General features: G+C 44.5%; 1 protein-coding gene across 2 annotated transcripts in view; it reads left to right on the forward strand.

Moving 5' to 3' along the window:
• Positions 1 to 24,849, forward strand: part of LOC143816063 (myotubularin-related protein 9-like) — a 53,328-nt gene extending 28,479 nt beyond the window's left edge. Inside the window, exons 5-10 of one of the 2 annotated variants that reach the window (XM_077296016.1) lie at positions 4,248 to 4,465; positions 4,533 to 4,694; positions 4,861 to 5,002; positions 5,086 to 5,306; positions 24,062 to 24,213; positions 24,289 to 24,517. In XM_077296016.1, the coding sequence (XP_077152131.1) occupies positions 4,248 to 4,465; positions 4,533 to 4,694; positions 4,861 to 5,002; positions 5,086 to 5,306; positions 24,062 to 24,213; positions 24,289 to 24,377 (984 nt within the window). In that variant the 3' untranslated portion in view covers positions 24,378 to 24,517. Of the gene's footprint in view, positions 1 to 4,247; positions 4,466 to 4,532; positions 4,695 to 4,860; positions 5,003 to 5,085; positions 5,307 to 24,061; positions 24,214 to 24,288 lie in introns of both variants that reach the window. The other variant, XM_077296014.1, reaches the window with a different exon arrangement.
• The last annotated feature ends 1,447 nt before the right edge of the window (positions 24,850 to 26,296 follow it).

Below are 26,296 nucleotides of genomic sequence, written 5' to 3' on the forward strand. Positions count from 1 at the left end.
GAATGGAGACGGAGCAGGATGGGAGACACCGAGCCAGGATGGATGACATGGGGGCAGAATGGAGACAAGGGGCAGAATGGAGACAGGGGGCAGGATGGGAGACACAGGGGGCTGGATGGAGACACAGGGGGCAGGATGGAGACATGGTGCAGGATGGAGACAGATGGGGCCAGAGTATGGGGCAGGATGGAGACAGATGAGGCAGGATGGAAACAGATGGGGCAGGATCATGGGACAGTATGGACACACATGGTGCAGGATCATGGGGCTGGATGGAGACAGATGCTGAAGAATCATGGGGCAGGATGGATATGATGGAGACAGATGGGGCAGGATCAAGGGACAGATGGGGCAGGATCATGGGACAGATGGGACAGGATCATGGGACAGATGGGGCAGGATGGGAGATCATATAGAGACAGGATGGGAGAACATATGGCTGGAGCCAGGAATGAGACACACGGGGGCCAGGATGGGGGATATTATTACTGCAGTGATGTATTTATTTTATTTTTTGAGGATACTGTTTTAAATGGGGGAGGCGTCCTGTTACTGTGCAGCGCAACACTGTCACCTTTTTTTCTTTATCTGTTGTAGTTTAGAATTGGGGGAAAAAATAAGTAATGTGTTCTGCAAGCGGTGCTCTAGATAACTGTGCTATTTCCTGCAGAGATGAGACCTGGCAGGAAGAAGTGATGGCGGTCTTTGCTGGATGAAGATGAAAAGCAAAGATGAAGGACTTCACCTAGAGACGTCACTCTTGAGTCAGTGTGTTACCTGTACACTCACACTATACATTGTATACTATATACAGCGGTCCTGTGTACAATGTCACCAGTGATCACTGTATTACCTTTACACTATACACTATATACAGAGCTCCTGTGTATAATGTCACCGGTGATCTCTATATTACTTGTACACAGACACCGCATAGTAAGTACAGATCTCCTGTGTATAATAGCACTTATGGTGATATTAGTATTGTGGTTTTTTTTTTACTGTTCAGTATTTTAGTATTGAGTCACTATGTAGTGGTAATATGTTGTCTGGCCATGGTGTGGCTGTATTTGTTCCTTGTATGTGGTATTATTAGTCATCATGTGGTGGTAATGTATGGTCTGGACATGGTGTGGTGGTATTTGTCCCTTGTATGTGATATTATTCGGTCACTGTGGTAGTAATATGTGGTCTGGATATGATGTGGTGGCATTTGTTCCTTGTATATGGTATTATAGGTCACTATGTGGTGGTAATATGGTGTCTGGTCATGGTGTGGTGGTATTTGTTCCTTGTATGTGGTATTATTAGTCATCATGTGGTGGTAATGTATGGTCTGGACATGGTGTGGTGGTATTTGTCCCTTGTATGTGATATTATTCGGTCACTGTGGTAGTAATATGTGGTCTGGATATGATGTGGTGGCATTTGTTCCTTGTATATGGTATTATAGGTCACTATGTGGTGGTAATATGGTGCGGTGGTATTTGTCCCCTGTATGTGATATTATTGGTCATTTTAAAAATTGAAAAATAAATAAAAATATACCTAAATTGTATTGGATATTTTTAAAAATGATTAATAGGATAGAGTAGAGTAGGCCCCGGCCAAAAGAGTCTACATTGTCATGGTAGCAGCTTAAAAAATCTTTTGACTGTGGACAGTTCGAGGGGTGGAGGCGGGGCTGGGGTGCAACCTGGGTAGAGTCTCAAGAGAGCCCCGAACATTTTGCCAGTATGGGGCCCCGAACTTCCTAGTGGCAGCCCTGCATGTGCGTAATAGGCATGCTGCCAGGAACTGCAGTACGCACACAGCAGGAAGCACGCTAGGGACCTACGCCAAGTAGCTGGGGTGCTGAGTAAGCTAGCGTCCCTGCTTTGAGAGAGAATGGGACACCATGTAAGGGTGCTGGCCATAGCACTACACCAACAAAGAAAAGCAATATTTCTGGCCATTACATGCTATGGATCCTGCAATTTTCCCCTTCACATTTGCTATCTTTAATTTGCAGTTGAGAATGAGCTAGCGTATGGACACTTGTGGCTATGATGTCTACCATACACAATACACAGAGACATGAGGAGGTCCTTCTCCTTTAAGAATCAGCACATACACATGTGGTCAAAATTGTTGGTACCCCTCGATTAATGACAGAAAAACCCACAATGGTCACAGAAATAACTTGAATCTGACAAAAGTAATAATAAATAAAAAATCTATGAAAATGAACAAATGAAAGTCAGACATTGCTTTTCAACCATGCTTCCACAGGATTTTTATAAAAATAAAACTCTGAAATAGGCCTGGACAGAAATGATGGTACCCTTAACTTAATATTTTGATGCACAACCTTTGGAGGCAATCACTGCAATCAAACGATTTCTGTAACTGTCAATGAGACTTCTGCACCTCCCGACAGGTATTTTGACCCACTCCTCAAAAGCTAACTGCTCCAGTTGTCTCATGTTTGAAGGTTGCCTTTTACAGATGGCATGTTTCAGCTCTTTCCAAAGATGCTCAACAGGATTTAGGTCAGGGTTCATAGATGGCCACTGCCAATGTTTTCCTCTTAGCCATTCTTGGGTGTTTTTAGCTGTGTGTTTTGGGTCATTAACCTGTTGCAAGACCCATGGCCTGCGACTGAGACCAAGCTTTCTGACACTGGGCAGCACATTTCTCTAGAATCCCTTGATAGTCTTGAGATGTCATTGTACGCTGCATAGATTCTAGACACCCTGTGCCAGGTGCAGCAAATTAGCCCCAGAACATAACAGAACCTCCTCCATGTTTCACAGTAGGGACAGTGTTCTTTTCTTGATATGCTTCATTTTTCCGTCTCTGAACATAGAGCTGATGTGCCTTGCCAAACAGTTCCATTTTTGTCTCATCTGTCCACAGAACATTCTCCCAGAAGCTTTGTTGCTTGTCAACATGTAGTTTGGCAAATTCCAGTCTGGCTTTTTAATGATTTTTTTTTTCAACAATGGTGTCCTCCTTGGTCATCTCCCATGATGTCCACTTTGGCTCATACAACGATAAATGGTGCGATCTGACACTGATGTTCCTTGAGCTTGAAGTTCACCTTTAATCTGTTTAGAAGTTTTTCTCGGCTCTTTTGTTACCATTCGTATTATCCGTCTCTTTGATTTGTCATCAATTTTCCTCCTGTGGCCACGTCCATGAAGTCCCATGAATCTTAAATTTATGAATAACATGCGCCACTGTAGTCACATGAATATCAAGCTGCTTGGAGATGGTCTTATAAAGTTTTCCTTAAACATGTTTGTCTATAATTTTCTTTCTAATCTCCTGAGACAACTCTTTTCTTCCCTTCCTCTGGTCCATGTTGAATGTGATACACACTATGTCACCAAACAGCATAGTGAGTATCTGTAGCTTTATATACAGGCCCACTCACTGTTTCCAAGATTATAGACACCTGTGATGCTAATTAGTGGACACACCTTGATTTAAAATATCCCTTTTGTCACATTATTTTCAGTGGTACCACCATTTCTGTCCAGGCCTATTTCATACATTTTATTTTTATAAAAAATCTGTGGAAACATAGTTGAAAAGCAATGTCTGACTTTCATTTGTTCATTTTCATAGATCTTTTATTTATTACTTTTGTCAGATTCAAGTTATTTCTGTGACCATTGTGGGTTTGTGGGTTTTTCAGTAATTAAACGAGGGGTACCAACAATTTTGACCACGTGTGTATGACATTATGCAGTAGTATTGAGTAGTGTATCTGTGAATCTAACAACGGAATTTGTAGTTATGAATGAGCTAATGCATGGACGCTAGTTGCTATGATGTCTACCATACACAGAGACATGAGGAGGTCATATTACTCTATCTACAGTATTTGTAGTGCACTCTAAGGATCAGCATACTGTAGATGACATTAAACAGTAATATTGAGTAGTGTATCTGTGAATCTAGCAATGGAGTGAGATAAAAGCAGCAGCACTGTCTTTGTCTTTCTGGCTGTCACGCTGCTTCCATCTTTGCATTTCGTAGACTAAAGTTAGCAACACGTTACCTGATCCCTCAGTGGCAAAAGAAGTTAAGTTTCCCATAAGTGAAGAAACGTTTTCTCTGATAATATTCATTACAATGCTTCTTATATACAGTATGTTTGTACTATTGATTTCTTTACAGTCATCATTTAAATATTTGTTTTGACCATGCATCTCCGATACTACATAATTTTTATTAAGTGCACCCTCCATTTGTCTCAGGTTTTGCTGCGATCTGCTCAGCCTCTTGTTGGTCCAAACCATCACTGTTGTGAAGATGATGAGATGTTGCTCAATGCGGCATTAATGGGCCAATCACGAGGATTTATTATCGACATTCGTACAGAACAGGAAGCTAAACAAGCAAGAAGTGCAGGCGGTGGCACAGAAAATAAGGGCAGATATCTGAAATGGAGTGTTCTCCATCGTCCATTAGAAAGGTGTGTGTAGGAGCGGCAGTAATGCAATGCTTTTCTTAGGGATTCTTACTAATTCTTATGTCTTTAGGGGACAAGCCCTACAAAGCAGCTTGACACGCTTGGTTGATACCTGCTACCAGACCTATCTGGGAAGGAACCATTGGCTCAGCAAGTTGCAAGTTTCACAATGGCTGTCCCATATCAAAGAAGCTCTGGGTACGGCAGGCCTAGCTGCTGAGTGCATCGAGAGGTTTGTGAAAATTCCAGCATGAACTATGTGTTGAGAGAAGAGAGCGGTCACTAAAAATAATTTTATATACGTCCTGATAACATGTCACTCCTTTTTCACGTATTATCCACCATATAGTTCCAAAGTAATGGGCCACTGGAACTCAGAAATCCATCTTTATTTGCAGGGAAGGTACTTGTGTCCTTGTACATGGGGATGAAGGGGCTAACAATACCCTGCTGGTGACATCCCTGGCACAACTTATTTTGTCCCCTGACTGCCGGACAATGGTTGGCTTCCAGGATCTAATTGAGCGTGAATGGCTGCAGGTAGGTGACCTACGAACACAATACACAGTGCTCATTGACTATGAAATTTGCCTATTGCTCAGTTTCACTCCCTGCCTTCACAGGCTGGCCATCCTTTTCAGCTACGCTGTGCTCGATCCGGCTGGGCACAGGGCCATTTTCAGCAAGAATCACCAAACTTTCTCCTTTTTTTGGACTGTTGCTGGCAACTCACACGACAATTTCCTATGGCAATGGAGTTTAATGAAAAACTTTTGTGCGCACTTGCAACCCACGTCTACAGCTCAGAGTATGGGACCTTCTTATGCAACAATGAAAAGGAAAGGCAAGTGACAGTATAATATAGAATGGAAATGGTTAAAGTAGGACGTCAGCATTTTTCTTGCATAGAAGAAGTTACTATTATATCTGTGTAAGTTGCATACATACATTTTCATCACCCGCTTACATTATGGGCATTGGGCAGTTGTCACGTGAGCTCCAGGCTGATTACAAGTCCAGAAGATAATTTTATGTGTACAAAGGAAGTCAGACTCTGACCTACAAGATGGTATCCACTATCAGATCCCTCCTGCTGAGAAGCAAATTATCTTTCTTTACCATTAGCTATATACTATATTCATCAGATGCAACATTTGACAAATAATAATGTAGACAATGCTTTGTTATCATATAAATCCCTGTAACCTTCCCCCACATTTACAACTGTGTCCATACCATAAGCAATTACTGTCAGCTGCTATATAACAATGCCCATGTGATGCCATGGCAGCTCAGAACCTAATAAAAGGCATCCAAGCCTGCCATAATAAGCATATAAAAGAGATATTCCCACAATCGCTCTATTTCTCACAAATCACAGTAAAGGCAAACTTATTGCTCATATACAGACTAAGGCTGGTTTCATATTTGCGTTGGGCAGAGCTGCATACTTCCTCGTAGTTCCTCCGTTAAGCCCCGCCCACTGCCGCACCTCTTCCATTCAGCTCCACCTACGTCGGCATGCGTCCTGCTGTACCTATCTTTAACATTGGGTACGCAGGCCATGCGAATGTACGTGGATGCCTCCGCATCCGTCGTTATGACGATGCGCTTACCGCAACAAAATGCAACATGTTGCGTTCGATGCAGTTCGGTGCAGCATCATAACGATGCATTCGGAAGCATACATTCGCATGGCCTACGTACGCAATGTTAAAGATAGGTACAGCAGGACGCATGCCGACGTAGGCGGAGCTGAATGGAAGAGGTGCAGCAGTGGGCGGGGCTTAACGGAGGAAGTACGAGGAAGTATTTTTTGGTTACTCACTGTAAAATCTGTTTCTCGGAGCCTTCATTTGGGGACACAGGAAGCCATGGGGTGTATGCTGCTCTCACTAGGAGGCTGACACTATGCCCAAAAAAAGTTAGCTTCTCTGCAGTGTACACCTCAATGACCGGCACAAGAATATTCAGTTAGTGAGAAAGCAGTAGGAGAAGGAACAAATAAAAGAGAAAGAAAACAAAACAAACACAAACTGTAACAATATAATACAGTAAACAGCTGTTAAACTTGGGAGGGCACTGTGTTTCCCAATAAAGGCTCCAAGAAACAGATTTTACAGTAACCAAAAAATCCTGTTTTCTCTATCGCTTCATTGGGGGACACAGGACCCTGAATAATGTGCGAACATGTGGATGGAGGACCGATTATCGTTCTGTAGAGCTGCAGGGTGGAGGTCCTATGAGTACTGCCAGGAGGTGCCACTGCCCCGGTAGAGTGTGTCTTAAACCCAGGAGAAGGCACACTGCTCTGACCCGGTAAGCCTCCAATTGCCGTCTGGATCCGGTGAGTAATCGTTTACCTGGAGGCTGGAGGACCTCTATACGCATGAGTCCGTGTTCCGAAAAGGCAGGAGGGGGCGGCTTTAGCCGGATAGATGCACTACGCCCAGACCAGGAAACCTGATGAAAGAATGCTACAGAGAATGAGTCAGAGTCAGACGAAAAGGAGGGGAAACAAGAATGACGGGTAGAGGACTGATGAGAACGTTTGAGAGGCACGGGAAGAGCACTGAATGTGTGATCCGTAGAACGTACAAAAAACTACTGTCACAGTTTCAGCGAAAACTCTGGGAATGGTAGAGAGCCGAAAGTGAAGGAGACAAATTGAAAAAAATGCTGAATTTAGGTCGCGCTGAAGCCGGGGCCTCAATTTATAACTGAGGCCCCGGAGACAGGGGAGGGTGGCACGGAGGCCCGGACTGCCTGTCAGGTAACCTAGAACGAAGGGTAATCCAGAATGCAGGGGGAAACAAGCCCCCTATAGATGAAAAACCGCCTATATCTAAAAAGAAGGCCCCTGTATAGAGAGACTGAATAAAAGAAGGCCCCTCTAACAACAAACCCTCTAACTACAAATTACTAGGGAGATAGGAGGTCAGTAACACTCATCCATCTTCTTCTGTCATCTTCCTCAATCTTTATCATTATCTTCATCCTTCTTTTCTTCTTCATCTTCCTTCTTGTCCAGATCTTCTCCCCTGACACCTCTGAGCTCCTGACAGAGAGAGAAGAAAGGGAGATGTACCTCTCCATCCAGACTTTCATCGAACATCCGAGCCTCTTGGGAATGTGGAATGTTCTTCCCCCTAAACCCAACAGGCTCTGGTGGGCGAGTGGGTAGGAGACAGGGGCCAGGAGCATTGTTCAGATAACCTAAACACTCTTCTGTTAGGGCTTAGGGTCCTGCCGGCCAGACATATGAGGATACGGGGTGGCAGTACATGCCGTACTCATAGTCTCTACGCATACCTCCCAACTTTTGAAGACGGGAAAGAGGGACAAAGTTTGCGGCGCGCAATGCGCGCCGCGGCAAATTTTAGGCCACGCCTCTGACCACACCCATTCATAATTAGCCACACCCATATCCACGTCCCAACTACACCCATTTAGCACTGCTGATCACACTGTTTCATATACAATAATTATAAACAAAAAAACTATGGCCACACAGTGCTCCATACTGTATAATGGACACACATGATGCTCCATACTGTATAATGACCACACATGATGCTCCATACTGTATAATGACCGCACATGATGCTCCATACTGTATAATGACCGCACATGATGCTCCATACTGTATAATGACCACACAGTGCTCCATACTGTATAATGGCCACACATGATGCTCCATACTGTATAATGACCACACATGATGCTCCATACTGTATAATGACCGCACATGATGCTCCATACTGTATAATGACCGCACATGATGCTCCATACTGTATAATGACCACACAGTGCTCCATACTGTATAATGGCCACACATGATGCTCCATACTGTATAATGCCCGCACATGATGCTCCATACTGTATAATGCCCGCACATGATGCTCCATACTGTATAATGACCGCACATGATGCTCCATACTGTATAATGACCGCACATGATGCTGCATACTGTATACTGGCCGCACATGATGTTCCATACTGTATAATGACCGCACATGATGCTGCATACTGTATACTGGCTGCAGATGATGCTCCATACCGTATAATGACCACACATGATGCTCCATACTGTATAATGACCCCGCATGATGCTCCATACTGTATAATGGCCCCACATGATGCTCCATACCGTATAATGACCGCACATGATGCACCATACTGTATATTGGCCGCCCATGATACTTCGTACCATATAATGGCCATACAATGTCCATACATAGTTACTCCTACACAAAGGGCTGCGCTCCGTACACTTTGCACACGGCTCCACTCCGTACACAAGCGCTCCGCTCCATACAACTCATACACACGCGGCTCCGCTCCATACAACTCGTACACACAAGGCTCCGCTCCGCACACCTCGTACACACACGGCTCCGCTCCGCACACCTCGTACACACACGGCTCCGCTCCGCACACCTCGTACACACACGGCTCCGCTCCGCACACCTCGTACACCTCGTACACACACGGCTCCGCTCCGCACACCTCGTACACACACGGCTCCGCTCCGCACACCTCGTACACACACGGCTCCGCTCCATACACCTCGTACACACACGGCTCCACTCCATACACCTCGTACACACACGGCTCCGCTCCATACACCTCGCACACACACGGCTCCGCTCCATACACCTCGCACACACACGGCTCCGCTCCATACACCTCGCACACACACGGCTCCGCTCCATACACCTCGCACACACACGGCTCCGCTCCATACACCTCGCACACACACGGCTCCGCTCCATACACCTCGCACACACACTGCTCCGCTCCATACACCTCGCACACACACGGCTCCGCTCCATACACCTCGCACACACACACGGCTCCGCTCCATACACCTCGCACACACACGGCTCCGCTCCGCACACCTCGCACACACACGGCTCCGCTCCGCACACCTCGTACACACACGGCTCCGCTCCGCACACCTCGCACACACACGGCTCCGCTCCATACACCTCGCACACACACGGCTCGGCTCCGCTCCGCACACCTCGCACACACACGGCTCCGCTCCATACACCTCGCACACACACTGCTCCGCTCCATACACCTCGCACACACACGGCTCCGCTCCATACACCTCGCACACACACACGGCTCCGCTCCATGCACCTCGCACACACACGGCTCCGCTCCGCACACCTCGTACACACACGGCTCCGCTCCGCACACCTCGCACACACACGGCTCCGCTCCATACACCTCGCACACACACGGCTCCGCGCGCCGCGGCAAATTTTAGGCCACGCCTCTGACCACACCCATTCATAATTAGTCACACCCATATCCACATCCCAACCACACCCATTTAGCACTGCCGATCACACCGTTTCATATACAATAATTATAAACAAAAAAATATGGCCACACAGTGCCCCATACTGTGTAATGGCCACACATGACGCTCCATACTGTATAATGACCGCACATGATGCTCCATACTGTATATTGGCTGCACATGATGCTCCATACTGTATAATGACCGCACATGATGCTCCATACTGTATAATGGCCGCACATGATGCTCCATACTGTATAATGGCCGCACATGATGCTCCATACTGTATAACGGCCACACATGATGCTCCATACTGTATAATGACTGCACATGAGGCTGCATACTGTATAATGGCCGCACATGATTCTCCATACTGTCTAATGACTGCACATGATGCTCCATACTGTATAATGACCGCACATGATGCTGCATACTGTATAATGACCGCACATGATGCTCCATACTGTATAATGACCGCACATGATGCTCCATACTGTATAATGGCCGCACATGATGCTCCATACTGTATGATGACCCCACATGATGCTCCATACTGTATAATGACCGCACATGATGCTGCATACTGTATAATGACCGCACATGATGCTCCATCTATATATATAATTGTCTAAGGGTTTTTCCGTCTGTCTGTCTGTCTGTCTGTCTGTCTGTCTGTCTGTCTGTCCTGGAAATCCCGCGTCTCTGATTGGTCGAGGCCACCAGGCCTCGACCAATCAGCGACGGGCACAGTATCGACGTAGATGTCATAATGTTTGCCATGGTGACGATGATGTCATAAAGGTTGCCTCGACCAATCAGCGACGGGCACAGTCTGCCGCGAATTCTGGAATCATCATTGTCCATATACTACGGGGACATGCATATTCTAGAATACCCGATGCGTTAGAATCGGGCCACAGTCTAGTACTGTATAATGACCGCACATGATGCTCCATACTGTATAATGGCCGCACATGATTCTCCATACTGTCTAATGACTGCACATGATGCTCCATACTGTATAATGACCGCACATGATGCTGCATACTGTATAATGACCGCACATGATGCTCCATACTGTATAATGACCGCACATGATGCTCCATACTGTATAATGGCCGCACATGATGCTCCATACTGTATGATGACCCCACATGATGCTCCATACTGTATAATGACCGCACATGATGCTGCATACTGTATAATGACCGCACATGATTCTGCATACTGTATAATGACCGCACATGATGCTGCATACTGTATAATGACCTCACATGATGCTCCATACTGTATACTGGCCGCACATGACACTCCATACTGTATAATGACTGCACATGATGTCCATACTGTATAATGACTGCACATGATGCTCATACTGTATAATGACTGCACATGATGCTGATACTGTATACTGGCCACAGTTCTCCATACTGTATAATGACACACAGGCACGCAGCTCACACACAGGCACGCAGCTTACACACACGCTCACACACTCGGCTCACACACACGCAGCACACACGCAGCTCACAGCCCACACACGCACGCAGCTCACACACACACACAGCATCACAAACACATGCAGCTTTGACACAAATGCATCACACACGCAGCCATCACACACACACACACACGCAGCCATCACACACACACACACGCAGCCATCACACACACACGCAGCCATCACACACACGCAGCCATCACACACACGCAGCCATCACACACACCCAGCCATCACACACACACACACCCAGCCATCACACACACACACACACCCAGCCATCACACACACACACACACACAGCCATCACACACACACAGCCATCACACACACACCCAGCCATCACACACACACACCCAGCCATCACACACACACACACACACACAGCCATCACACACACACAGCCATCACACACACACACACACACAGCCATCACACACACACACACACCCAGCCATCACACACACACACACACACACACACACAGCCATCACACACACACACACACACACCCACACACACACCCAGCCATCACACACACACCAGATACCTCATACACACATGACACACATGCATCTCACACACATGCAGCATCACACACATCACACACACACAATCTCCTCTGTGGTGCAGGGGCGGCTGATCTGTCCATGTGCAGCTCTTCAGTTTCTCCTGCTGCTCACAGCTCTGCACTGTCCCGGCACCTCCCCTGTCTCTCCTTCTCTGCCGGGATACCAGATAAGAGCAGGAGAAGCTGGAGCTCCGTGCACACACAGGAGGGAGGTGAGTCGCTGACCTTTCATCTTGATCGCTGCTAGGTCTCTCCCTCAGCGTGGCAGTGCAGCGCAGTGCCGCACAGGGGGCGGGGGGTGGGCGGGGTCGCTCGGGACTCGGAGGTGACCCAGCTTTTATAAAAAAAAAAGAACAGCCACAAACCTAAGTTACTTAGGTGCCGCCCCCTGCATTGTCCCCGCCCCAGGCACGTAGTGCGGGACAACTAATGTCCCTCCCGGGATCCCGGGGCTGACTGTCAAAATCAGGACAGTCCCGCGGGATCCGGGACGGTTGGGAGGTATGTCTACGTGGGAGTACAGATGTGACCGTTCACACTGTATCCCTCCAGAGGTAAAGGTAGAAGATCCATCTGAAAGGAAACGACGAACACTGAGGTAGATATAGGTCTAGTAAAAGACCCGTATCCACCTCTTACTGACACTAAGCTAAAACTGAATATCCTTGTGCCGATCAGTGGGGTGTACACTGCAGAGGAGAAGCTAACTTTTTTGCATAGTGTCAGCCTCCTAGTGGCAGCAGCATACACCCATGGTTTCCTGTGTCCTCCAATGAAACGATAGAGAAAAGTGCATTTCGCTCTCCTGAGTGTTCCTAACAAGTTGTACCTCCAAGCAATCCTATTTGCAGTCAGGTTCACTTTACTTACATAAAAATGGTATAAAACAGCAAGAGGGATAATCACCTTCTTTAACCTCTTCACCCGAAAGCTTGTTTTCACCTTCGTGACCAGGCCAAATTGGTCGGTAAGTGGTTAAAGTCACTTTTGGGTGCCCTATATGAAAGAAAATATCCAAACTGCACTCCTCAAACTGCTCAAAACCACATCCAAGAAGTTTATTAACCCTTCAGATGCTTCTCAGGAATTTATGCAATGTGGAAGGAAAAAATGAACATTTTACTTTTTTCACAAAATGTTACTTTGGCTCCAATTTTTTTTTTATTTTCACAAGGAGGAGAAACAGGAGAAAATTGACCCCATTTGCAGCGCAATTTCTCCTAAGTAGGCCGATACCCCATATGTGGAGGGAAAACTAGTGTTTGGGCACACTGCGCGCGGGGCCGGTTTTAGGCAAAGTGGGGCCCTAGGCAAAAGTTTAAAATGGGGCCACAAATGCTAACATATTGCACCTCACAGAGAAGCATTTCTGCTGTATTTACATGTGCTGAGTTCAGCCCGCTAAACAAGTGTGATCGACAATATTGAAATCGTTTGCTTGTTTCCCGGCCTCTTTACACCAATTGAGAAATAATGATGGGAACAGAACAATCACTATTAGATCAATCCATACAGTATCATGTTATCAGCAGCACAACGACAGTTTACACCGGCGATGTGCTGCTGAGAACAATGATTTTTATTCCCACATAAACAATCACTCGATGAATATGCAGCATTTTGCTTGTTTAGTATAATACACCCCACAGTCCTCCATATTGTAAAATGCACACCCCATAGTCCTCCATATAATATAATGTGCCCCATAGTCCTCCATATATTATAATACTCTCCATAGTCCTCCATATAGTATAATACACTCTCCAAGTCCTCAATATAGTATAATACACTCCCTATAGTCCTCCATACATTAAAATACACTACTCCATCCTCCATATACTATAGTACACTTCTTAGTCCTCCATATAGTATAATACAGTCCTCATAGTCCTCCATATATTAAAATACACTGAGTCCTCCATATAGTATAATACACTCCTCATAGTCCTCCATATGTTAAAATACACTGCTCAGTCCTCCATAAAGTATAATACACTCCTCATAGTCCTCCATATAGTATAATACACTCCTCATTATCCTCAGTATATTAAAATACATTCCTCAGTCCTCCATATAGTATTGTACACTACCCATAGTCCTCCATATAGTATAATACACTGCTCAGTCCTTCATATATTAAAATTCACTCCTCAGTCCTCCATATAGTATAATACACTCCTCATAGTCCTCCATATATTAAAACACACTGCTCAGTCCTCCATATAGTATAATACTCGCCTCATAGTGCTCCATATAGTAATCTACACTCCCCATAGTCCTCCATATAGTATAATACACTTCTCATAGTCCTCCATATATTAAAATACACTCAGTCCTCCATATATAAAAATACACTGCTCAGTCCTCCATATAGTATAATACACTCCTCAGTCCTCCATACAGTATAATACACTCCTCATAGTCCTCCATATAGTATAATACATTCCTCATAGTCCTCCATATATTAACCCCTTTCTGACCTCAGACGGTATAGTACGTCCGAGGTCAGATCCCCTGCTTTGATGCGGGCTCCGGAGGTGAGCCTGCATCAAAGCTGGGACATGTCAGCTGTTTTGAACAGCTGACATGTGCCCGCAATAGCGGTGGGTTGAATCGCCATTCACCCACCGCTATTAACTAGTTAAATGCTGCTGTCAAATGCTGACAGCAGCATTTAACTACCGCTTCCGGCCATCCGGCGGAAAAGCGCTTATCGCTCATGTGATCGGGGGTTAGCGATGGGTCTGCATGACAACCAGAGATCTCCTTGAGACCTCTATGGTTGTTGATGCCGGATTGCTATGAGCGCCACCCTGTGGTCGGTGCTCATAACAATGCTGTAATTCTGTTGCATAGAGGTGATCTGTGCATCACCTCTATGTAGCAGAGGCGATCGAGTTGTGCCAGCTTCTAGCCTCCCATGGAGGCTATTGAAGCATGGCAAAGGTAAAAAAAAAGTTTAAAAAAAATGAAAAAAATAAAAGTTTAAATCACCCCCCTTTCTCCCCATTCAAAATAAAACAATAAAAAAATCAAATATACACATATTTGGTATCGCCACATTCAGAATCGCCCGATCTATCAATAAAAAAAAGGATTAACCTGATTGCTAAACAGCGTAGCGAGAAAAAAAATCAAAATGCCAGAATTACATTTTTTTTGTCGCCGCAACATTGCATTAAAATGCAATAACAGGCGATCAAAAGAACGTAACTGCACCAAAATGGTATCATTAAAAACATCAGCTCGGCACGCAAACAATAAGGTCTCACCCGACCCCAGATCACGAAAAGAGGAGATGCTACTTAAATCAGAAAATGGCGCATTTTCTTTTTTTTTTTTTTTTTAAGCAAAGTTTGGAATTTTTTTTAACTACTTAGATAAAAAGTAACCTAGACATGTTTGGTGTCTATGAACTCATAATGACCTGGAGAATCATAATGGCAGGTCAGTTTTAGCATTTATTGAACCTAGCAAAAAAGCCAAACAAAAAACAAGTGTGGGATTGCACTTTTTTGGCAAATTGACCGCACTTGAAATTTTTTTCCCGTTTTCTAGTACACGACATGGTAAAACCAATGATGTCGTTCAAAAGTACAACTCGTTCCACAAAAATAAGCCATATGGCCATATTGATGGAAAAATAAAAAAGTTATGGCTCTGGGAAGGAGGGGAGCGAAAAACGAAAATGAAAAAATAAAATACCCAGGGTCATGAAGGGGTTAAAATACATTCAGTCCTCCATATAGTATAATACACTCCTCAGTCCTGAATATGCAGCATTTTGCTTGTTAAGCCAAGTCCTCCATATAATATAATGTGCCCCATAATCCTCTATATATTATAATACTCTCCATAGTCCTCCATATAGTATAATACACTCCTCATAGTCCTCCATATAGTATAATACACTCCTCATAGTCCTCCATATAGTATAATATACTCCTCATAGTCCTCCATATATTAAAATACACTCAGTCCTCCATATAGTATAATACACTCCTCATAGTCCTCCATATGGTATAATACACTCCTCATAGTCCTCCATATAGTATAATACACTCCTCAGTCCTCCATATAGTATAATATACTCCTCAGTCCTCCATATAGTATAATACACTCCTCATAGTCATCCATATATTAAAATACACTCAGTCCTCCATATATTATAATACACTCCTTAGTCCTCCATATAGTATAATACACTCCTCATAGTCCTGCATATAGTATAATACACTCCTCATAGTCCTCCATATATTAAAATACACTCAGTCCTCCATATAGTATAATACACTCCTCATAGTCCATCATATAGTATAATACACTCCTCCGTCCTCCATATAGTATAATACACTCCTCAGTCCACCATATATTAAAATACACTCAGTCCTCCATATAATATAATACACTCCTCATAGTCCATCATATAGTATAATACACTCCTCCATCCTCCATCTATATATATAATTGTCTAAGGGTTTTTCTGTCTGTCTGTCCTGGAAATCCCACGTCTCTGATTGGTCGAGGCCGCCAGGCCTCGACCAATCAGAGATGGGCACAGCATGGCGACGATGATGTCATAAAGGTTGCCTCGACCAATCAGCGACGGGCACAGTCTGCCGCGAATTCGCCTCGACCAATCAGCGACGGGCACAGTATCGACGTAGATGTCACAATGGTTGCCATGGCGATGATGATGTCATAAAGGTTGCCTCGACCAATCAGCAACGGGCACAGTCTGCCGCGAATTCTGGAATCATCATTGTCCATATACTACGGGGACATGCATATTCTAGAATACCCGATGCGTTAGAATCGGGCCACAGTCTAGTATAGTATAATACACTCCTCATAGTCCTCCAAATATTAAAATACACTGCTCAGTCCTCCATATAGTATAATATACTGCTCAGTCCTCCATATAGTATAACACGCTCCTCATAGTGCTCCATATAGTATAATACACTCCTCATAGTACTCCATATAGTATAATGCACTGCCATAATCATCCATGTAGTGCAATTCACATCCGATAGTATAATGCACCCCATAGTTCTTCATATAGTATAATGTATTCCCCATAGTGCTCGATACAGTATAATGCAGCCCACATATAGTATAATGCTGCCACCCCACAGAGTATAATGTAGCCCCCTGAGTATAACGCAGCCCCGCCATAAAATATAATGTAATCCGCATAGAATATAATGCAGCTCACTCATACAGTATAATGCCGCTCCTCCATAGATTATATGGTAGCCCTCTCAGAGTATAATGCAGCCCCCATAGGATATCATTCAGCCCCCATAGGATATAATGCAGCCCCTCTATAGAATACAATATAGCCCTACTCATATAGTATAATGCAGCACCCCATAGAATATAATGTAGCCCCCCTCATAGTGTATAATGAAGCCCCCATACAATATAATCTAGCCCCCATAGAATATAATGCAGCCCCCCATAGAATACAATGCAGCTCCTCAGAGTATGTTGCAATCACCCCTCATAGAATATAATAAATGTAATACATAGAATAAATGTAATACATAGAATATGATGTAGCCCCCAGAGAATACAATACAGCCCACCTCCCCATAGAATATAATGTAGCCCCATCAAAGAGTTTGATGCAATCCTCCCCCGTAGAATATAATACAGCCCCCCCATAGAATACAGTATAATACAGCCCCCCATAGAATATAATGTTGGCCCCCATAGAATATAATACAGCCCCCCATAGAATATAATGTAGGCCCCATAGAATATAATGTAGGCCCCCATAGACTATAATACAGCCCCCCATAGAATATAATGTAGGCCCCATAGACTGTAATACACCCCCCCATAGAATATAATGTAGGCCCCCATAGAATATAATACAGGCCCTCATAGAATACAGCCCCCCATAGAATATAATACAGCCCCCACATAGAATATAATACAGACCCCCATAGAATATAATGCAGCCCACTCATACAGTATAATGCAGCCCCTCCATAGAATATATGGTAGCCCCCTCAGAGTATAATGCAGCCCCCCATAGGATATAATTCAGCCCCTCCATAGAATACAATATAGCCCTGCTCATATAGTATAATGCAGCCCCCCATAGAATATAGTGTAGCTCCCTCATAGAGTATAATGAAGCCCCCCATACAATATAATCTATCCCTGATAGAATATAATACAGCCCCCCATAGAATACAATGTAGCTCCTCAGAGTATGATGCAATCACCCCTCATAGAATATAATAAATTTAATACATAGAATAAATTTAATACATAGAATATAATGTAGCCCCCAGAGAATATAATACAGCCCACCTCCCCATAGAATATAATGTAGCGCCAAAGAGTTTGATGCAATCCTCCCCCATAGAATATAATACAGCCCCCCATAGAATATAATACAGCCCCCCATAGAATATGTTGGCCCCCATAGAATATAATACAGCCCCTCCATAGAATATAATGTAGGCCCCATAGATATAATGTAGGCCCCGTAGACTATAATACAGCCCGCCATAGTATATAATGTAGGCCCCATAGACTATAATACAGCCCCCCCCATAGAATATAGTGTAGGCCCCCATAGAATATAATACAGCCCCCCATAGAATATAATGTAGGCCCTCATAGAATACAGCCCCCATAGAATATAATACAGCCAGCATAGAATATAATACAGCCCCCACATAGAATATAATACAGACCCCCATACAATATAATACAGCCCCCATAGAATCTAATACAGCCCCCATAGAATATAATACAGCCCCCATAGAATCTAATACAGCCCCCCCATAGAATATAATGTAGGCCTCCTTAGAATCTAATACATCCCCCCATAGAATATAATGTAGGCCCCCACAGAATCTAATACAGCCCCCCATAAAATATAATGTAAGCCCCCATAGAATCTAATACAGCCCCCCCATAGAATATAATGTAGCTGACCCTCCCCCCCTTCCCTCACTCATTCATATATTAAAAAAAATATTCATCCATCATTGCATTGAACTGTACCGGCGTCTAGTCGGCACTGGCGGGGGGCCACTGGGGGAGCGGGGGCCCTAGGCAGCTGCCTGGTCTGCCTGCTGCTAACGCCACACCTGCTGCCACACTCGGAAGGGAAGGGAGCACTGCCATTTTACTTTTTTAACACAAAAATGACTGGAATGAAAGTGGACATCATGTCGCGTTTGGAGAGCCCCTGATATGTCTAAACAGTGGAAAACCCCCACAACTGACCCCATTTTGTAAACTAGACCCCTTGAGGAATTTACCTAGATATGTGGTGAGCACCTTGAACCCTTAGGAGCTTCACCGAAGTGTATAGCGTAGAGAAGTGAAAATAAAAAATCTAATTTTTCCCACAAAAATGTTCTTTTAGCCCCATATTTTTTATTTTCACAAAGGTAAAAATAGAAAATGTACCACAAAATTTGTTGTACATTTTCTACTGAGTATGCAGATACCCCATATGACATGGAAAAAGTACTGTTTGGGAGTACGGCTCAGATTGAAGGAGTGATGTTTTGGAGCGCAAACTTTGATGGAATGATCTGGGGGGTGTCATGTTGTATTTGGAAAGCCCCTTATGTGCCTAAACAGTAGAAACCCCCAAGTGACCCCATTTTGGAAACTAAACCTCTCAATGAATTTATTTAGATGTGTGGTGAGCACTTTGAACCTATAGGTGCTTCACAAAATTTTACAACATTGAAATGTGAAAATAGAAAAATTGTTTCCCACAACGTTTTAGACAATTTTTTTTTCATTTTCACAAGGATAGGCGAAAATGGACCCCAAAACTTGTTGTGCAATTTATCCTCAGTACGCTGATGCCCCATATGTGGGGAAAAGCCACTGTTTGGGTGCATGGCAGGGCTCAGAAGGATGGGAGCACCATTTGACTTTTTGAACGCAAAATTGGCTGGAGTCAACGGTGGCGCCATGTCACATTTGGAGACCCCCTTATGTACCTAAACAGTGGAAACCCCCCAATTCTAACTCCAACCCTAACCCCAACACACTCCTAACCCTAACTATAACCACAAATCCAACCCTAAAGGCCCCGTCTCACTAAGCGATTTACCAACGATCACGACCAGCGATACGACCTGGCCGTGATCGTTGGTAAGTCGCTGTGTGGTCGCTGGGGAGCTGTCACACAGACCGCTCTCTCCAGCGACCAACGATCAGGGGAACGACTTCGGCATCGTTGAAACTGTCTTCAACGATGCCGAAGTCCCCCTGCAGCACCCGGGTAACCAGGGTAAACATCGGGTTACTAAGCGCAGGGCCGCGCTTAGTAACCCGATGTTTACCCTGGTTACCAAAAAAAACAAACAGTACATACTCGCCTTTCGGTGTCCAGGTCCCTTGCCGTCTGCTTCCTGCTCTGACTGAGCCGCCGTACAGTGAGAGCAGAGCGCAGCGGTGACGTCACCGCTGTGCTCTCACTTCTCACTGTACGGCGGCACTCAGTGAGAGCAGGAAGCAGACGGCAAGGGACCTGGACACCGAAAGGCGAGTATGTACTGTTTTTTTTTTTTGGTAACCAGGGTAAACATCGGGTTACTAAGCGCGGCCCTGCGCTTAGTAACCCGATGTTTACCCTGGTTACCAGTGAAGACATCGCTGGATCGGTGTCACACACACCGATTCAGCGATGTCAGCGGGGCCTCAACGACCAAAAAAAGGTCCAGGCCATTCCGACACGACCAGCGATCTCGCAGCAGGGGCCTGATCGCTGGTACGTGTCACACATAGCGAGATCGCTATGGAGGTCGCTGTTGCGTCACAAAACTTGTGACTCAGCAGCGATCTCGCTAGCGATCTCGCTATGTGAGACGGGGCCTTAACACACTACTAACCGCAGGACCAGACTGGCCATATGGCAAATGCCAGAAGGGCCTGTCTGGTTGTGGGCTGCCTTGTCTGCTACATTGTTAACAGGATTGGTTTCCTCAAGATGCCTATGCTGTGAACAGTAATGGCAGAGCACAAAGTCTCTGGCTTCGTCACTTACCCCAGAATGCCGTGGGCGTCCCTTGTCTGCGGTCTGTTGGAGTTCAGCACCAAGCAAGGGACGTTGGCAGTGCAACAACATCATTGCATTGTGCCATCAGCATCCACTGCGAGAATGGATAGAAGAGAGGACAGATGCTGCGGAGGATGAGGAATCTGGATTAGGTGAGGATAGGGATTTTTTTTATTTTGGGGGGCTCTAGGGTACCATCACAATATATAGGATGCTGTGAGTTGGATCATCATATAAGGGGATGTAGGGTGGACCACTATACTATATAGTATACTGTTGGGGGGACCATCATACAACATAGGAACCTATTGGGGGAACATCATACTATATGGAGGGGCTATGAGGTTAACTATCATACTATATGACGGTTACCATCATACTATATAGGCGCAGTGAGGTGTACTATCATAATATATGATGAACTGCGGGGTGGACCATTAAACTAAATGGGGTGTTGGGGGGACCATCGTACTATATAGGGGTCTGTTGGAGGGATCATCATACTATATGGGGGGCTGTTTGGTGGACCATCATGATATAGGGGGCTATGGGGTGGCTGTCATACAGTATTTGGGTTATAGGGGATTTACATAGTGTATGGGGGATCTGTCATGCTGTGTGGGGTGGCTGTGGGGACCATCTTACTGTGTAGGGTGGTTGTGGTGGATATACTATGTCGGATGGCTGTGGTGGACATTATACTGTGTGGAGGTTTATGGCGTAAATTATACTATGTTCGGGGCTGTGGTGACCATCATAGTGTATGGGGTGGTTATGGAGGACATCATACTGTACGGGGGGCTTTGGTGGACATCGCACTTTATATAAGGGCCTGTGGTGGTGGACATAATACTGTGTGGGGGTCTGTGGTGCCTCTCATACTGTATATTGGGGGTTGTCGTGGATCCCATACTGTATGGGAGGCTGTGGTGACAATCTTACTGTGTGGGGTGCTGTGGGGCATCATACTTTGTGTAAGGTGTGTGGGGTCATCATACTTTGTGGGGGCATAATGCTTTACAGGGGTCATGAAAGGGGTATCAAAGTGAGTGAGTCCACTTAGGGGCTTCGGTAGGGGCAAAATAACTAAGTGCTGCAATACATTTCCTTCTCCGTTTGTTAAAATGTTGGGAGATATGCTCTTCTTTGACTGCGACGTGGACTTTTTGTATAGGGCGCCTGTTATTTCTACGTACGTCCCTGCTCAGGAGCATTATTACAATAAAGAGGCCTGAGGGTCATTATTATAAGGAGGCACAATAGGGGGAAGCAAGGAGTCATTTTCATTATTAATATAAGAAAGCACAGGGGATAATTTTATTGTTATAAGAGGTCAAAGTGTATCATTATTACAGGAGGCACATGGTCATTAGTATAAGAGGTCAGGGAGGAGCATTAATAAAGGGGAATTATTATAAGGTATCATACATTGTGGTTTGTGTAGAGGTGGTAAAATGTGAGGAGAGTCCTGTAAAATCAGTAAAGTGAAGATGTCTGTGTGTTACTTTGCAGGGAAGAGTTATGGAATGAATAAGAGGTCATGGTGGTCTGGACCAAATGCTAAGGAAATGGGAAAATGACAAAAAACAGAGAGAATTTCACTAGTAAAAACCTGCACAGTGCACATATATATGGTCTGCAGCGCACTGGGGTAAAATGGATATCACCATTATATGGTCACTGTATGGCGGTAATATCAGTCTTCATACAGGAGTTTTGGTTTAAGTGGTTGTCCAAGCTTGAAGTTAAGGGCTGCAGTGACTATGTGACTGCAGACTTCTGAATCCTCGAAGCTCACAGGCTGTGAGCATATTCTCTGGTGCTGAGAGTTGGTGATCATGTTCAGTGGCGTAACTCGAACAGCGTGAGCCCCAATTATTGCAAGTTTTTAATGGCATTGGCCTTTTCATATAGCTCAAAAGGACTTCTGGGGCTTCTTAGGCTCCAGGGCCCTGGTGCGACTGCAGTCCTTACACCTACTGTAGTTACACCCCTAGTCATGTTACCACAAGTATGTTTTGTACACATGCGGTCACGTGCCGACTAGTCGTGCACGGCCTCACTTAATACAAGTGAAATTACTAAAGCCGAGTACAATTAGTCGGAATGTGGCCGGAGGTGTGAAAATCGCATACATTCGCTCACATGATGGCTGCTCCCAATGCCGTCACCGGAGAATCCGGACAGTGTGCGCAATGAGGATTCAGAAGTCTGAAGTTACATAGACTTTAACCTCATCCCCTTTAACGATCAGTATGTTGGTATTATCAATACTGTATATGCTGGTAATTATTGGTTATTGCTTGTTGTCATTTGTCCGTCATTGCAATGTTATCTTAATATAATTATTTAATGTTCTATATCAATTTTATTGGTATTACTAGAAATATTGGTCTTGCAGTAAATCTTTATTTCCTCCATCCAGGGTAATATTAGTAATAGAGGGATTTTTGGTTCTTACCGTAAAAACTCTTTCTTGGAGCCTTCATTATATCCCCAACTGGTGATCTGGGGTTAGGAGAACTTGGGCCTGTGTGATTTCAAATGCCAGGGCTGAATTTCAGTCCCAGTCCGTCCCTGCCTAACCGTAATCCTAACCCTACTCACTTTAGCCCAACTCACTCAAGTCCAACTCTAACCCTAGTGGAAAAATGTGTATTTTTTATTTCATAATTTGTCCCTAACTAAGGGTGTGATAAAGGGGGGGGGGGGGGGGAGAGCGTATTTATTATTTTTATCACTGTGATAGGGTCTATCACAGTGATCAAAATTAACCAATAGGTTAACTTTATGGTGGGATGCCTGGACACCAGAGGTACCGGGGGTGATTGGGGGACCCCATTTCTCTCTCCTCTGATGTTAACTTTCGCCATGATGTGTATGTATACTGCAAATGTCGGGAACGGGTTAACAATCTAATGATGACACGTTCCTGGTTCCTTTACCAATGAGGTGGGACTTGATAATTTGCGTGTATTATTGCAGAGAGGACATTGGCTATGATATAAAATAAGATGAGGAATTGGCAGGATTGAATGCTAATGACCAGTCACAGAGTAAATAACTAATCAGTGCCATTTCAGGAAATAGTCCACATTTTTATCAGCAAGTTGCTTTCATTTTTTTTCTCTTTCCTAGTATTAAAATAAGTATTTTTTTATTAGGCATATTTACAAGGTGCGAGAAAAGACTCACTCTCTTTGGGGTATCCTCAACAACTTCAGGCAAAGAAATCACCTTGTAAATCCAGTTTATGAAAGAAACCTATTAGCCATTTGGCCATCAGTAGCCCCACAAAGTATTCAACTGTGGGAAGGTGAGCATACTTGAACAATGTGGTATATAGGTATATGCATAAATAAGCTAACTTACATTCTGCTTGATTTTACAGGCTTTTTTCTCAGATACTTAGTGCCTACAGAACACAAAGAGATGTTTTGGCAGCGAACATGGGAAATTGTAGGGAAGGATACCTATTAAACGACTGTGTTAGACACTGTCAAAACCTTGTCAAGAAATGCCATCTGTTGCTCCACTGAAGATTTTCCTAATTAATGAATGATTTCTTAAAGTCGTCCATTGATTTCCATGGTTGACATCTACTGGTGGCAGAGATCCAGAAATGTAAAGAACATTGAAATTCATATCTACAAGACACAGATATACCAGACACAGACTGTTCAGATTTCACTTTTATTTTCCATTTCAAGAGATCTTATCTGTTAAGCATAAAGAGCAGACAGAACGTATATAAATATGGTGAATCTGCCAGCATTAAAACCAGTTCATTTACAATTGCCAGCCTTCTGAATCGGGGTTTTGGCCACCGTCAAGTTTCCAAACTGGTATAGACATATATAGTGGACTAAAAGCACATGGAATGGAAGGTGCAAATATTTGTGAACAGTAAATTATTTGAGGACTGGAGAAATAAATGTTTCTTGCAATAGTCACATTTTTATAGGTGAATTTACAAATGTGCAGTGACCGTGCTGTAAATGTTAAATGGTCAATACTGGGTGATAGTGGGAGACTTCAGAAAAACATGACAAAAAAAGGGTAACCACCCAGTCCAACCTTGCTTAATGTGCATACGTAAGGAGGGTCCTCTGTGGGTTCTCCCGCAGCGGATTTGATAAATCTGCAGGGCAAAACCGCTGCGGTTATCCCTGCAGATTTATCGCGGTTTGTCTTGCGGTTTCCGCTGCGGGTTTACTCCTACTATTGATGCTGCATATGCAGCAATATGCAGCATCAATAGTAATGTTAAATATAATAAAAAAATGGTTATATACTCACCCTCTGACGTCCCGATCTCCTCGGCGCTGCACGCGGCGGTCCGGTTCCAAAGATGCTACGCGAGAAAGACCTTTGTGACGTCACGGTCATGTGACCGCGACGTCATCGCAGGTCCTGCTCGCACAGCAACCCTGAGACCGGACGGCCGCGTGCAGCGCTGAGAGGTGAGTATACAAATATGGGTCCCAGGGCCTGGAGGAGAGTCTCCTCTCCTCCACCCCGGGTACCATCTGCACATGATCCGCTTACTTCCCGCATTGTGGGCATAGCCCCATGCGGGAAGTAAGCGGATCAATGCATTCCTATGTGTGCAGAATCGCCGCGATTCAGCACAAAGAAGTGACATGCTGCGGAATGTAAACCGCTGCGTTTCTGCGCGGTTTTTCCCGCAGCATGTGCACAGCGGATTGCGGTTTCCATAGGTTTACATTGAACTGTAAACGCAATGGAAACTGCTGCGGACCCGCAGCTGCAGAAACGCTGCGGTTCCGCGGTAAAAACCGCAACGTGTGCACATAACCTACAGAAGCACTCCCATCAAAGTTTTTATCCTCTCAACATATTGTAATCATATTACATAGCACTATGTTCTTACAATTGCTAATTTTGCCCTTATACCCAGTTAATTATTTTTTCATTAGGTCTATGACATCATATCATCTATGAGGGAACATATAGAGGAGGGCGCTCACAGAACTGGGTAAAAGATCAGCTTTATTTAATATTTAAAACAACATAAAACATTGTGCGCCACAAGAATACATGGTATTGAGCCAGCATGTGGGTGGCACCACAGAATGGCAGGCAGGCAAACATATTAGTAGCAGCATGAAACAAATTTCATACTTGTACAATTGTGACATAAAAGCCAAATATGAATTATTGTAAGTAAACGTCCACCGCCCCTGAAACGCGCGTAGGGGCTGTGGCGCCAGCGCATGGTTCAGGTAAACACTCAGTTACTTTCTTTGCATTATACAACATGTATCTTTTTCTCTGTATCACTACTGATTTAGTCCTTTGTTCGCTCTAAGCACTGTGCACTTTAATATGAGTTAGGGATGTTTACTTACAATCATACATATTCAGCTTTAGTGTTA

This window comes from Ranitomeya variabilis, chromosome 3 (genome assembly GCF_051348905.1).
Source record: "Ranitomeya variabilis isolate aRanVar5 chromosome 3, aRanVar5.hap1, whole genome shotgun sequence".
NCBI classification, from domain to species: domain Eukaryota; kingdom Metazoa; phylum Chordata; class Amphibia; order Anura; family Dendrobatidae; genus Ranitomeya; species Ranitomeya variabilis.